A 16912-nucleotide genomic window follows, 5' to 3' on the forward strand; every position below is an offset into this window, starting at 1 on the left:
ATAAACTGCGTTTTCTGAGTTAGCAATTTCTATTTTTCTACGACTTCTCCAACGACCGGCAGTGTGCGCTGACTGAGAGCAAGTGAGCATAAATGTTAATGCACGATATGATTTGGCACAGTTATTTCTAGACTAACCACCGTCACACATCATTGAAATCGGACAAATATAGCGTGTTTCGTGCATATATATATATATATATATATATATATATAGGAGCTATATCCAAATCTGAACCGATTGCGATATATATATATATATATATCGCAATCGGTTGCGATATAATTTGGCACACTTATTTCTAGGCCAAATCCCCGCAAACATTCGAAATTTTATTGAAATCGGACATATATAGCGCGTTTCGTTCACCAAATATCTAAAATCGCCCGAGAATATATGTATATGGGAGCTTTATCCAAATCTGAACCAATTTCTATATAATTTGGCACACTTATTTCAAGACCAAATCCCGGTACATATTCCAAATTTTATTGAAATCGCACATTCATAGCGCGTTTCGTGCATAAAATACCTAAAATCGGCCGAGAATATATATGAGAGCTATAATAAGAAGGCTGGGGAGTCTCAATAACATAATAATCTGCAAAAAACGACGTTAAACGACAAATAACTTAATTTAGAACGATTTTTGATGATTTTTCAAATTTAATTGGCGATTTTCGTAATAAAAACACTTGCATATTTAGCTTATTTCTTGAATATATTTTGCATGTTTTTTATATGACCCCAAATATCGAAAAATTGGCCCTCAAAACGTCTAGATCCAAAATTTGAGTCCAATCGGATAAGAAATAAAAAACATGCTAAAATCCGATGTCTAGTAATTACACACAGAAGCAACTTTGAAAACAACGCAAAGTGAAACGACGTAACGCGAGATCTTGGTTTATTTTACAAAATACATAATAGGTACACATTAATTTCCAAACTCAATCACTCTCAACTTTTTGCACTGATCAACAATGGAATGGTTCCTTATTGTAGAAAACACTGGATAAATGTATATTTTCAAAACTTTTTTTTCATTTTGTTGTATCCGGACATGTTTGCTTCCAAAAAGTAGAGTATTAGCAATACTTCTTTTAAAAGACAGTTGATCTATAGTTCCCGCATTATGCTTCTGAATCTGCCAAGTTTTATGTACCCGCATATTCACACAGTGTGCTACGATTGGGGAAAAACTATTTTTTCTCTAATAGTTCCGATCAGAACGATCCACTCTATCCTAGACAATAATGAACGTATCCACCATGAAAAATTATTCCAAGTAAGCATTTCAGTTATATTTAGAGAATCATCTATGGAAAATACGTCAAATACATAGCATATTATATGCCCAATGTTCTACATATAGGACACCAAACTTTAAGGTGTCACAACAACAAAACTAATCATCAATAACTAAATGTTTATACATATAACACTCAAGCAATACTTTATAATTAAAAATCGGAAGAAGATACATAAATATTTATTCACTTGTAAATGTGTCAAAATTTACGTACCGTGTAAACGTGGCCCCGTATTCACTCATTTTGAAAATATCACTAAGTATTCAATAACTCAACAATAGTAACAAAAAATAATCAGTAAATCTCCCACGAGGTATTGATGAATACTGAGTGTGCCAACATAAAAAATGGTACTTCTATAAATGTAAAGTATCATGTCATCAAGAATTTGTGTGTATTATATAGGACATTGGGCATATCTGGGTTAAAAACACGCGCCATGATACAATGATGGTGGTTCCAAGGCACTTCCAATGTAATGTCATTTACACTGTCTCGTTTCAATTTTTACCAGTGGTCTGTTCCTTTACTTTTGAAAATGGTAAAACCGGCAAAAGTAGTGAAAGTTGTAAAGTGCCCCCATATGAATTGTATGGTGTCTGAAGTAAAGGAACACTTTTCGAGTAAAAAATGGTAAAACTTGAAGATTCTTGCACGTAAAGGAACAAAGCTCAAACTAGGCAAAATAAAATTTCCAACGGTGGCGAAATGCCACCCAGCATAATGTTTGGTGACATTTCCTGTCTTCTGTTCTTAGGAACGAAAAACTGTAGGTCCCATATCATCATTGAGCTAATATGAATCTCCCTTGTCCCTTCTGGGATGTTTGTGGAAAATTATATGTTCTACCTACAGTTTCACCAATATTTCGATAGCCTTTTCAATAATTTTCCTATAACTTTGCTTTCATCAATGCTAATTTATTTGCCCTTGTTTTCCATTATTGAAATTAAGTTGTGAAAATATTGATTAAAAATGGGAGAAAACTGCAAAAGACTAAAGGTACTATTACAACATACCTATAAAGTGGTTCTCTAATTTAGCATTTGAAACAATTTTATACCGTTATTTTCGTAATAGTAATGTATTTTCTGGAGTTTTTTCTTTTATTCTTGTACTAAAGAGATCAAATAAAATTTTTATGCAAGAAAAACAGTTTTCACTTACCCATTAATGTAATGGTTTAGTATCATTTTTGAAAAGTAGTGAGGTGAACGCAGACTTTCTGTGCTATGTGTACATCGCCCTTTTGGCAAAGGCCCCATTTCCGTTAGGTACAGTGGGGTGAATAATATCTACAATTCTAGAATCTAGATTTGTTTTTTTCGCATGTTCCAAAAATGACTTCTATTTTTGTTACTTATTTGTAGCATTATGTGTGGGAGAGTGCGCGAAATAAAGGTTGTTGCGACAAAACTACTCCACCTCTCTTTCGAAATGAGAGCACCACTTCCAAACCAAAATATTCATTCCAACGGAACTCTTTGGGGGGAGTGGGGGGGGGCGGCTTTTGTACATGTTGGTTTTGTTGGTGTTGATATTTGTTGTTTACTTTTTTCATTCACATTCCAAATAAATTGCCGGTAACGTGAATTTGTGGAACATGTGTGAGTGTTTGGTATTGTTTGAGTAAGAGCGTATTGGGTATTTTCTCTGCAGTATGTGGAATCTCAGAGCATGTAATGCTATTTGAGTAGTTGCTGGACGGGGCGACTGGTTGTGTTGGTTCCATTTCTCGCCTTAGTTTCATTTGATAAATCTATAGACGATGGTCTGCGGTCGGTTGAATGCGCGCTTGTGAATACATAATTGCCAAAAGAATGAAATCAAAACAAATTTGAAAAAAAAGTTAGCAGCCTCAATTCTCAGTGCAAAGAAGGCTCCCGTTCATAATTAGTTAAAAAGGTGTGAAAGTCTAAGAAATCGTTTCAGTGAAACAACATCTACATACATACATACCTATGTAGACGAGTGCCAAAGAAAACAAGTGCAAAATCGTGCGGTAGTATCGTTGAACGATTACCGTTTGTCAATCGCAAGGCAAGACAAAAGCAAAGTCGAAAAGCAGAAGTGCGTAAAAAGTAACGGTAAAACAAATGACACCAGAAACATTGCAGCTGTTATTAGCTGTAGCTGCTACTGCTGATATCCATGAGTGGTAATGCAGCGGTATGTGTTGTGATTGTTTGTTTATCCAGTGTTTATTTGTCCGTGTTTACCTGTAAACGAATTGAGCCGTTTGCAAAAATAATATCCGATTAGTTGTTCGATTACGCATTTGGGCGAATTAAGTGCTGTGTACGGTTTTGTTCGTTCGTCGCGAACGTGTGTCGCAATCTGCTCGAAACGTGATTTGTTTTAATAAACATAAACTTCCAATTTCCAAATGAAACTAACTGACCTTTCTTAAAAAAACAACAACGTCGTAGCTAAAATAACGTCTGCGACAGTACAATAGCGTCTGCGACAAATGCAACAATATACCTACAGTATGCAAAGTTCATATTCGTACACCCCTAAAAAATAAATAAAATCGTTATTAATTCCATATTTTATGTGCAAATATGAAATAGTTGATGGGAATTACCATAACGAAGAAAGATTTAAGAATAACAAAACAAATTTTTAATTTATTCCGTCATTTAGCTATAGATGGCGCCTTCGAAACCGTATTCTCAAACTTCAATACATTTAATGTCAAATATAAAACAAAACGTGCGATTTTCACCAAGTAAAATGTGTTTACTTGGATTACGTTGCTTTGCATTTCCAAACGCTGACAACATTTATTTTCATATTAGACCTCGAATATTGGTACAGAAGGACTGCTATTAGCTATTTTCGTCCAAAATTCGGGAATAAGTTGCAAAAGTTAATCATATCTAGCACATTTTTCTTAATTATTTCAAATATTCGTCCGACTTTTTATTCATGCAACATTTTTAATAAAATTACCGTTATTTGTACATATTTCTATAGCAGAGGCATTCAAAAAGAAGAAAAGAACAAAAATTTGCGGTATTTTGCTTTGAAAATCCTTAAAAACTCCAAATATATAGTGCTTATAGGTGTACGAATACGAACTTTGCCACCCACACAGGCGCCATCTATAGGTAAATGACGGAATAAATTAAAAATTTGTTTTGTTATTCTAAAATCTTTCTTCGTTATGGTAATTCCCATCAACTATTTCATATTTTCACATAAAATATGGAATTAATAACGATTTTATTCATTTTTTAGGGGTGTACGAATATGAACTTTGCATACTGTAAATATTTTCTTCAGTCAGCTTCAAGCAGTTGTGACGCAAACATTAAAATGCGATTATCTCAAAACAGGGAAATGGCGTATGGAACACCTAAGCATGACACCGACGAAGTGTCACTTCAGTTGATTTACGGTGTCTGTTTAAGTTATACAGCACCTACATAAATCCCGGAGCATTCCAAAATTACAATCATAACTACAGATCAATTCAAAAAGTTTAGGAACAAATTATGGTACAAATGTTTGATTATTTTCAGATGTATGTACATACGAGTAGTTCCAATAATTTCAGTTAGAAGTCGAAACAGTTTAATTTTTTTGCATTTCCTATTCGAATCATGTTGGCTTGAAATTCGAATTGCAATGTAAAGGATAATCTCCCCAGACACCACATGTTTCCAAATACCTACATAATAACAAAAATAAATTACTACATACATATTTCTATGATTTACTAGGCGTTTACACCATACAGTTTGTCTTCAAATACAACTCTGATTTACTAACACATACATAAATTTGTCGGCTGTCACCCAGTTGTCATCATTTTTTTTTACAGACAGATTTTTGACATTTTTGTAAAAAAGAAGTGAGATGATAATTGAAATGCGTTTAAAACAAACGAATATGAACAAAAACAAAGTATGTGAACGCAAAAAAAAAAAAAAATAAATCAACGATTTTCATTCATAATTTTACAACTGTTTTTGCAATTGTCGGGACGCCTACGTCACAGGCAAGTTTTGGGCTTTTGGCAAACATTACATGAACTCAACTGTCCTGTCATGTGTAAACGCAGGGTAAACCTCTAGGCGTATAACACATTTTATTTGGAACTAGCAGACTCGGGTCCGCGTTGCTGACCCGTCGTATTGAGTTCTGTAGATTTGTACATATAACATATTTAAAAAGTGGGCGTGGTCAATTTTTCATTCCATAAAAACATAAGTTTGGCTACGACCAACATTTAAAAAAAATTTCCTGTTCAGTCCAGCCGTTCTCAAGTGATGCAATTACCAACGAATGGCATTTGTTTTTTATTTATAAAGATTTTTTTTTTTTAAATAGGGTATAGGGGAAGATTCCCGCCCCCTCCGAAATTCAACGAAATACATATGTAGCCTATTTTCACGGGTTGCCATCCCTATACATTCTCTGACATTTTCAGGAAAATCGGTTCAGTAGTTTTTGCTGAAAAAAATTAAATATAAATTTTAAAAAAGTGGAAGTGGTCAACATTTTCGGCGATGGTAAATCTCTCAGTGTAACGTCGTTAAATTTCAAGGAGAACCTTTTTACCATTAAATTTTAATGTGAAAACTATATTTTGAAGTCCCCAAATTGGTTTATTTTGCTACTTCAAATCCATCCGATAGTGATGTCCGGATTATCGAGTAGAAAAACCTTGAAAATCCAGATTAGAGAATGTCCGGACACCTACATACGTATATTAAATTTTGTTATTTTCGAATCCAAATTACAAATGGAATAATTTAAGTTTTTCGAATTACATATAAAAATGGTCATTTAATGTAAAATTAACCAGAAGATAAAAAAACGAAAATTGTCATTCAGGTTTTAGGTTTATTGTGTCGAAAATACCATACTTTTCATGCTACAACTGTTTTATGAAGTTATTGTTTAAACTAATTGCCAAAGAGAAAAAAACACTAACAAATACAAGAATAAATTATTAAAGAAACTTTTACGTGTTTGTTGTTGAATCAGGAAGCGAGATTATTATTAGTTTTTTTTCAAAATTAAAAGTATTGTGATATGTAGCGTCATAATGGTTGTTTATTTAAAAGAAATTGCGTGTATTGTTTACTTTAAATATGTACCTACAACCTGTTGATTTTTACCTACCAATATGACTGTTTAATTTAATGCAACAAAATTCAGTTAAAATTTGTCTGCTTTCCGTTAGTTTTCCCTTAGTTATCCACAATTTAGGTTGAACAAAATTGATTAGATTAGATTGCATTTTCAATGACTAATTGACTGACCTTCAGTATCAACAAAACAATGATTTCTGTACAAAGTCTCTTTTAACACACATTTTATCATCTATCTGTCTATTTGTTGAGTAAATGTTTATAAATTTGCACTTTTTCTTTTTTGTTGCGGAATTGGATTTTCGTTTGAAATGTTTAATGTCTCGATTTTTTTTAGATTCGTATATGTATGTGCATATATACAAATCCCGCTAATAAGCACAATCGGTACATACATATATAAAAATCCCCCGGTTATAAGACCAAACAATGCATGTATAAATGTTCATTAAATCTGCAATTTATTTATTGTTATTAGCGTATAACTTCGACCTTATTCCACAAAACGAAAACCAATTAATTTAAAAACATGACACTTATTTGTGTAGAATTAAGCATGAAGATCAATAATTGTATATTTAAGAAAGAATAATCTTCATTATTATTATTTTTTTAAGTCGGTTATTTTTGTGCTTTCATTTTACTTAGTACAAAATTGTATTCATCTATGTTTTCTATTTCATGAAGAAATCGATTAGCTGGCATCACCGCTTTAAGAAGAATACTTATTGTATTTATAACTTCACATTCTTCGAAGAACGTTATATCCATTACAAGGTTCTATTCAATATCCTATACCGCGACCATGTCCAAAATTTGCGGTGCAAGTCAAAAATTCATATATTTTACCTTTTAAAGCAGTAAACAAAAGAATAAGTTTATACCACCCACCAAGCACGATTAATCATATCGACGCCTCCAAACAATAGTATGCTAAGTCGACTTAGCATGTTTTCAAGTTCTTTACATTTTTATATTTAACGTCCTTTAACTTAAATTCTGTCAAATTTTGGTAATAATCGGACAATCCGAACAGAAGTTATAAACAAATATTTACTTAGCATAGTACTGAAGGTCAAAGAAATTTCCAAACTTTTAGAGCTTGTCCTGCAAAACTCACTGTTCAGAATTAGCAAACTATTTGGAGGTGTCGAACGTCCTTTAACTTAAATTCTGTCAAATTTTGGTAATGATCGGTCAATCCGAACAGAAGTTATAAACAAATATTGACTTAGCATAGTACTGAAGTTCAAAAAAATTTCCACACTTTGAGAGATTCTCCTGCAAAAGTCACTTTTTAGACTTAGCATACTATTATTTGGAGGTGTCGATATGAAGGTTTATTGGTTTCCTCAATTCGTCAATAGTTTTCTGCGACGGTTATTGCAATTTGTTCAGCTTTCTCTAAAAGCGTATTGCCTAAAATAACAGCTCCAGATGAACGAATTTGACTAAATTTAACTCCGATAAAATTTACTGACATCTAAATTATTTTGAGTAGGTGCATATAAATGTTTTCTTTTAATCCAAAATGAACGAATGTGGACCAAAATTGTGGTGCTTATAAGCGGGGGAATGCATAAAAATGGGATGCATATATCGAATAATATGTGTATTCCCTTACTTTTTTAATGGTGAATGTAATAAAAGAGCGAAATGTGAAAAATGAGTTACACATGTACGGGAACTGTTTTTCGGGTAAAATGTGTAAAATTGGTAAAAATTTTAAAAATTTTTGTTCTGGAACAAAGCTGATGTCAATGTATTTTGAACCAAAAATAACATTTCCAAAAATTTCAGTGCTATTAAGAGGGAAATGGTTATATCCGGGGTGCTTACTAGAAATACTGTATTAGCTTTAATACGGAAGAAGTTGTGAATATAATAGTGTTTCGATACTAAAACGTTTTTACAATTATCATTTTTGCACATTTTGCGTTCCCGTACACCAAAACACAGCACATTTAATGTGGAAGTCCGGAAGTCCTCTTTCCAACAAACTGACTTATTAATTATGAAGATTTAAATTTATTTGAAACCCTTTTTCACATATTGTCTCCTCATTTAAGTGTCTTCTCCTAAAAATAGTTCTGTAGGAACACGAAGAGAAATGAACACGTTGTATTTGGGAAGCATTCTGCTTTCAACACATCGTCAATTGTATGTCAGACATATGGTGGACGTGAATAAATATTTTCTTTTTTTCGATACAAAGAAAACATTTGGGAAACATTTTTCCAGCAACCAATAAATGCCACATCTCCGGAGCCTGCATCTCAGTAGAAATTTATTTGGATCGAGTTTGTGGCACATGCATTCGCACATTATGTGTTTTGTTAAAGTAATTTTGTGAAGTAATGTGTTTAATATTGTACGTGTGCACAGCTGTGGTAAAAATAATAGTATCATGGTCATATTGATCTTCAAAACACAATCAACATCGATCTAAATATCTTGATTAATTTATGAAAATATTAAATTTACTGCTATTTTTAGGTACCCACACTTTTCATCAGTCTTATCCATACTTGGGAGTCGTTTACAACTTTTACTGCTTTTGCAATTTAATAAAATTAATATACATTATAGTTGTTTTCCATTACGTGTCTGAGGCTACAAGTTTTAGCATGTTTAACTTGGAAAGCGTCCCTTTCCCCATAAAGTGGCAAAGAGTCTCCTCTTCTGCCACATTTGTCATTAAAAAAAAATAAAGAAACGTACCTTATGCTATCGAAATTAAAGCGCCATCTTTAGAAACTTTTTGTTAAATCATTTTTAATTCTGGAACAGAACTATACACAATGCTATCAATAGAAAAACTGTGGTTAAAACGTCCATATCTATGCTAGGACATATGGAAGGTTAAATTAGATTTATTAGAAAAGTTTTGACTTTTTTGATACAGCAGGTAAGTCGGTAGGTACTTTACCGAACAATTTGACATTTCCTGTTTTATTTTTATCTCTTATTATCGGAACGGAAACGTTTAAATTAGTAAACTGCTCGTATGTCATTTCAACAACTAGCATGAAGACCATGTGAAAAACAATGTCCCATTCGAATTGATGTTGTTGTGACCTACTGATAGCTGCTCATTCACAATATTTTCCAGTGCAAATTTATCCAATTTAATCAGCATCAATCTAAATAAAATTAACAAATGCTATAAACTGGTAAATAACCTCAGCTATGAAAAATAGATAGAAGCAGAGGGCTGGGAGAATATTGGGTTTATAGGGCGACAGTGTAACACAGGCTGAAATGAATGTAAACAATGTCGTCATAGCTGTGAATGGCGGACGAATGTCTGCTCTAGTGTAAGCATATTTTCACTGAGTCTGTGCAAAATTACAGCATCAACATTGTTGTAAGCGAAAAGCAAAATAACGTAAAGGAACAACATGTGTACCGAACACGAAAAGTTCTATCGACAATGAGTGACAAATTTGTTATCGATAGCACTGAATTGTGGGGCGTTTCAATGTGTTACTACCCTCACTTGTCACTTTAAAAAATAGATTTGTATTGGCTTATTTTGAAGTAAAAATAGCATATAATATGTGGTACTTAATATTTCTACAAAAATATGTATATGATAATCGGTCCAAAACTCTTTTATAAAAAATGGGTTTCGTAATAGGCAATTTGTCACAAAACTGTGTAGTATTTTTCGTCAACAATTTCCCAAAGTAGCTTAAGACCTTCTCTTTCAGATGAAAAAAGATCTAATAAATAGATTGGTAGTTTTCTTGGGAAAAATTATGAAAATAGTGTTTTGGCTGCACAACTGAAAGTACAGCCTTCAATAAACTATTGCCCATATGTACTCTCATATGCCCGCGATTAGCTGAGTAGATCTGTGATGTGGGCATAGGAAATCGTAGGATTTGCATAGTTGAAATTTCTATTTTACCAACATTCCGAATAAATAGACCTACCTAAGCAAATTATATGCAACATTAAGTGATGTCAAAAGTTAAAATATTTTTCAAAAACCACGCAATTGAATTCACCTACATACTTTGAATTTTTGAATATTTTTGTTTTAACCCACATAGCGCCAAGAATTTTTTTCAGAGAAAACCTAACATTTTCTATGGAAATTACATTTTTGAAACCTTTTAAACAATTTTATAACATAACCTTTTTTCTCTAAAACGTATAGTTTTCCTGAAATCGAGCCTTCTTTTAAAATTGCCGAAAACGTTGATAGGTGTATTCGTACATGCGAATCCCTTGGTTTTTGATTGAGAAAATACTCTTTCTATATTCCTAACAAATCCCTGACTTTATATGAATGTAAATTTGCGATTAAATTTTATCGCATATTTAAATTTTTCATCAAAAGTCGAGACTTACAAAAAGTCGAATTTTCTGAATTGCTTCCGTTTCATGCCAATTGCTTGGAAATGCATGGACCAAATGAAGCTTTCTAAGCATGGAATGACAGATATCAGACAAAACTATAATAAAATGCAAAAAACCCACAAAAATTTGTGAAAATATCTGAGTTTTACGCCAATTTTTGCAACTATTTTTTGTGGCGTTTAAACGACAAGTGGCTTTATGTGAGTTAAGAAAAATATAAAAATTAGTGTTTAGATACTTTTGAATTTCATCTGTTTGTGTTTCTGCCAACAATAGACAGTCGTTCGGGAAAAATATACACATTCCTGTACGAAATTGCAATTTTATATTTGTACATATTTTGGGGGAAGAACCATTTTTCTCCCCTAGATGTGATTGTTTTTGAGCTCCAATTTATGATATGGAATACTGTACGGCGCCACAATGTCTATTTAACTATACAAAAACTAGTTTATTTTCACTGAGCGATTGAAGAAAGTATTGTTGTAACTATTTGTCGTTGATGTTGTTGTATGTACATACGTATGTGTATGTTTCAAATTCACCATTAGAAGGGTCACCTTAGTCGTACATCTCCACGGAACCAATGTGATTAACTTGAAAACATATATTTAGACATGAATGAGAAAAAGAAGATCAATTAACCAAACATGGCCAAATGAGTGTTGCACCTAGCAGAGGTGAATGTTGCGAAAATATGTTGTAAATGTAAACTTCCCCGAAAACCAATACACCAAATGTTTTTGCATTACCAAAAATTAATTATAGTCATTAAATCTAAGAGAGCAAAAGTGTTGTGAGTACTAAGTACGAATATCGAAAACCAAAAAATGCTTCAAGTTCAAATGTTGGAAAGTCCCAGTAAGAACGACAGCTCAACAACTCGAGATTCGCAAATACAACTGGAAATTGATTCGAGAAGGTTAAGCTATAGCCATGAGGATCCCGATGACAGTAAGACGCCCACGTCGTCCCCCTTACACCACTGTCATTCTATACTACAAAGGCAAATGACCACCGGAAGTATGAAGTCGGCTAGTCAGGGTTCATCGCCTGCCGGGTATGTACACACAATATACTATTTACATATGTATGTAAGTTTTTCTTGTGATAACCAAGTTTTTAAATAAAATGGTGAACCATACTAATAAACTTCTTATTTAGTAGTCTAAACAAACAAAGTTAATAATTACAATAATACTACAAAATAAAAAAAATAAAAAATAATAAACTTCTTATTTAGTAGTCTTAACAATCAAAGCTAAAAATTACAATAATATTAATACTATTTTTTTATTTTGTAGTATTATTGTAATTTTAACGTTTCTTCTAAATAATTTTCACTGTAAGTTGTTATAGTTTTGTGCGTATTATTATTATATGCGAACTATACATTCAAACGCTTTGTGTTTCGACACAAACGCACTATAGGAGTTTTGGTTCGTTACCCTGTCTGATTATAAATGTTGATTATAAATCAGTTATTTTTAAACTAACTACAAATTGGTTAAAAAGTCATCAATAACAATCGCCTGCTACGTAGTATTTGTGCTTGTCAAAAAAAAAAAAAAAGGCGAAAGTGTATAAATATGTAATTCACATTTGCATTTTCAAAACAACATTCATATAAATGCAGCATCCAATACTAGAAACTAGTGTTGATGGGAATATTGGGAAAGAATAAATAATAAAAGAATAAATAATTATAATTATACAAAATTATTTTGTGTATTTAACTCTATAGTCAATTGTATTGACAATAGTTTTATGCCAAAAATATAATCATTTATACATACATATACACAGCATCCCGGTTATCTACCTCTCTGCATAACTGCTTTTCCCGTTTAATTGTTTCACAACCTAGTCAAATTACGGGTAGTTGACATAGATTTGACATATTTTTCACTTTATGTGATTCCGTCAAACAATGTAGCTAAGACCCTAAAAATATCGAAAATCGGGAGGTACCGTTATATGGGAGCTATACCAAAACATGGACCTATGTTAACTATTTTTAGTGAAGTAGTTTCGTGACCACTGAAAATTCAAATGTCAAATTACAGCAGGTTCGATCCCCAGCAGAACCTCAAATGTCAAATTACAGCTAGTTCGGTTAAAAATTGCAGTTAAAATTCTCAAAATATCCAAATTCGGAAGGTACCGTTGTATGGGGTCTATACCAAATCATGGACCTATGTTGACGATTTTTGGTGGAGAAGTTTTGTGACCACTGGGAACCTCAACTGTCGGATTATAGGTAGTTCGATTAAAAATTGTATATAAAATCTTCAAAATACCGAAAAGCGGGAGGTTGGTGGAGATGTTTTGCGACCACTATGAACCTTAAATATTAAATTACAGGTAGTTTGGACAAAAAATGTTGCTAAAATCCTCAAAATACCGAAAATCGGGAGGTACCGTTATATGGGGGCTATTCCAAAACTTGGACCTATCTTTAAAAAGGAAAGGACTTAGCTTTCGAAAATGGGAAAACCTAATAACTAATCGTTGGAAAATATATAAGTTGTGCAAGTTTTTGTGTTTTTAAATTGTTGGTTTTTTATGCAAGTCCGTACCTCCACCCGTTGAGATAGGACGCTGAAATTTTGGAAATGTGGGTGGAGAAGTTTCTTCTTCACTTCGAACCTATTGGAATACAGCTAATGGAAGCTCAGAAAATTAAGGAAGCAAAAAGTCTTTTGCTCTGAAAATTAAGGAATCAAAAAGTCTTTTGCTATATCTCTGATATTTAGAGAGTGATATATCTGAAATTTGACCACCTATGTAAGTCAACCTTCATGGCGTCAATACGAAATATTCTACTTTCATTAACAGGCTTTTGTGGTCATATAAAAAAGCATTGTTCCTTTACGTAAAAGTTTCTTAAAGTTTTATCATTTTTAACTCGGAAAGCGTTCCTTAACCCCAAAAAATAGTAAAACTTGAAGCAAAATTTAATAGAGATCATATCAAAATGGTCTTCTCTTTTACTACTTTCTGCTCGACAAATTTCGTGGTGTAAAAAGTGGAAAATCTGTCAAACTGGTGATAAGACAATTTATTTGACAATTAAGGCAAAAGAAAACAACGCGCACTGTCAAAGCAAAATAAAATAAATATAAGAAAAAATTAAACCAATGAAATAAAAAATGAAAAAGTGAAACATCTTTTATTTGTTGTTATTTTTTAAGAAGTCATGTTTTTTGGCATTGCTGCCAGATCTACTATTTTTCCGTTCCTTTACTTTACTGGCCGCTCTCGAATTGCTTAATGTTCGGAAAAATTGTGCGCACGATCACTCTTGAGGGGAGTTAGCGATTTGGTCCATACTTTGAACGTTGTGAAATTTCTACCAGACATAGAACAGGTTTTAACATAGAATCTATCGGTCCACTCCTTCGGATAGATCCCACACAAAATTTCGAATAAGTTCAATTTAAGACCTGCTCTCGAATCGCTTTTATTTTTGTTGTGACAACTTGCATTCACCGCCCATTACGATGATGCAAGTTTATTTCAGGAAAAAAACCATACTTCCTGTGAAAATAGGCCGAAAGTTGTAAAAATCCCTATGGTAGTGTATATAACTCGAACTGATCAACACATTTGGTCTAAAATATGGCGTTCGTAATATTTTGTCAAAACTTCGTTTAAGTTCGAAGAAGGGCAATATAGGACCACAACTTTCGTGGGCAAGTCCATGCTTCCTGAGATAGGGGTCCAAAAGATCACAAGTTCAAATGTCCCAAAAGGTCCACACAATTCTGAAACCCCTCAGTATTCGATCTGTCTGTAGATAAAAGTTTCATTTCACATAAGCTGAGGGCATATCTCTGTCGGCAAAGCCGACTGATACTTTCTTACTTGTTTATGTATTTATTTATACTGCAATACAAAGCCTTTAATTTATTTAATTTAATTTAGATAGCATTTCTTAAATAAATCAGTTCATGCGAATTCGATTACTGTGGAGACAAAGAGAATCCGCATCAACCATCACGTTCTGCTTGTCTACACATGTATGTATGTTACACATCGTTTATATTTCCCAAGTTGAACTGAATTTGATCGATCGAATTATAACAAATGTAAACATGTCAATGACGTAATCTGAGTTTGTTGTGTCTCAACAGAAAGATTTGTACGCCCACTGTTTCCCATTGATTAAATGGGCTTTGTACAGATATGAGTTTTAGTTTTGAAAGGATTTGAACAAATGTCGCGACTTGGATTAATTCCGTCGGTCGTATCTTCGCCCACCCCTTCACCTAATAGTTTACTTAGTATTAGGCCATTTGATCAAAGTACCTACATACATACATAGATACACAATTTCAAATAAATCAAAACTCGGCTATTTGAGTTGTCCGTGAGCACCTTTAGCATTCCATACAATAAAGAACTTGTCCATATGACCCATGATGCCATGATTGTGATGGGGAGATGGTTGGGGTGGCTAAAAATAAACCCCATGTACATACATACATATGTACGTGTGTATGTCAGGAGCTATACCATGCCGCATCCATTTTGTGTTAAACAAAACAGAACAAGTACAACTTTAATTTCCCGCTGTTTGGAAATGCTCTCAATTTTATGATAAATGTCTCTCGATTTCAAATGGATTGCCCACCAATACCCTTCCCCTTATAATAATTCATCTTGGCCTAAATTAAATCGAATAAACTAACCACAAAATGTTATTTTTAAACTGTTTACAAGCTCTGACAATTATGGTAAGTGCAAATTATTCATCAGAGTGATGAGAATCAAAGTATATTTAGCCATCAACTTGTGGTTGATCGAAACTTGTACATATGTATGTATGTATGTATATGAATGAGTCAATAGCTTGAAATCCTAGACCAAAATTAGTATGTTTCAACCACACGTTTGGAAAACGTACACATACAGTATCGGCGAAAAACTAAACAAGAAAAAACTAAGAAAACAAAAGTATAAATTTATTTTTTTATACCCTCAGCCTTTATATACACTTTGATACAACCAAAAATGTGCCTCATCGAAATAACGGTTTTAGACCCCAAGTATGTTTGGACGAAATTCGTTTCAGACAATTTGGAGTCGATTTAGCCATGTCCGTCCGTCTGTATGTCTGGCTGGCTGGTGCGCACGATAACTCTCGAACGGATCAACTAATTCGAACCAAATTTTGGGTATCGTAATATTTTGTCCAAACTTCGAAGATGGGCCATATCGGTCTGTAAAATGGTGTGAACGATAAGTCTCGAAGGGATCAATCGATTTGGTCCAAACTTTGCAAATTCCATATGGCACCATATGTAGTGATTGGACAGCACGATAACTCTCGAGCGGATTTGCCGATTCGATCCAAAGTTTGGCCATCGTAATGCTTAGTTTAAGTTCGAAGATTAACTACATCGGTCCACTCCACTAGGTACCTCCCCCACAAAAGTTCAAAACTTGTCATTTTAATGGTGCGCACGATAACTCTCGAATGCAGTAACAGAGTTGGTCCATACTTTGAACTTCGTAATATTTCTACAAGACATAGATCAGGTTCGAATAAGGCCTGCTCTCGAATCGCTTTGTTCTTTGTTGTAACAACTTGCGTTCGCTGCCACCATTACGACGGTAATGAGAGCTCGCATTGTCATGATTTAGGAGACTTCATGCAAACAAATTGTAGTGTACTACTCAGAATTGACAGGCGACCATTTGGTGATCTTACATTATCCGTTCACGCAAGGCTTACTTTTTTTCTGGCACTCCGGCCGTTTATGGACGACCCTCACCTTCGTTTTTTGGCGAGTGTCGGCCACGATTGAATTCATTAAACCAGTTTTTCATAGTGCTATAGGATGGTCCATTGTCGACATACAACGATTTAATTTTATCGATGCACTCTTGCTATGTTTATCGACGTCGAAAGTTTTGAAAAATGATCGGACGAAAATGTTCACAAGTAAATTCCAGTTTTTTGCAAAGTGATTTTTTCAAGTCACGGTAAACAACCAAAACATGGTCGTATGATACACTGTCCTGAGTACGTTAAGGCTAAAAACTGTCAAGCTTTCCAAAAAAAATCAAGTAGCGCCTGGCAACACGCGATGTTGCCTAGGCCAGACAGTTTTCGTGCAG

General features: G+C 33.5%; 1 protein-coding gene across 16 annotated transcripts in view; it reads left to right on the plus strand.

Annotated features, from left to right (window-relative positions):
• RapGAP1 (Rap GTPase activating protein 1) overlaps positions 1 to 16912 on the plus strand; it is a 152868-nt gene that overhangs the window by 36789 nt on the left and 99167 nt on the right. The window contains exons 1-2 of one of the 16 annotated variants that reach the window (XM_073965021.1): positions 3014 to 3218; positions 11338 to 11846. The exons of 1 other annotated variant lie outside the window; for it this stretch is intronic. In XM_073965021.1, the coding sequence (XP_073821122.1) occupies positions 11617 to 11846 (230 nt within the window). In that variant the 5' untranslated portion in view covers positions 3014 to 3218; positions 11338 to 11616. Of the gene's footprint in view, positions 1 to 3013; positions 3803 to 11337; positions 11847 to 16912 lie in introns of those variants that run through there. 14 more of the 16 variants (XM_073965009.1, XM_073965017.1, XM_073965010.1 and 11 more) reach the window with 14 other exon arrangements.

The sequence above is a fragment of the Musca autumnalis genome, unplaced genomic scaffold (genome assembly GCF_047663935.1).
Source record: "Musca autumnalis isolate F117 unplaced genomic scaffold, ASM4766393v1 scaffold_2, whole genome shotgun sequence".
Classification (NCBI taxonomy): Eukaryota; Metazoa; Arthropoda; class Insecta; order Diptera; family Muscidae; genus Musca; species Musca autumnalis.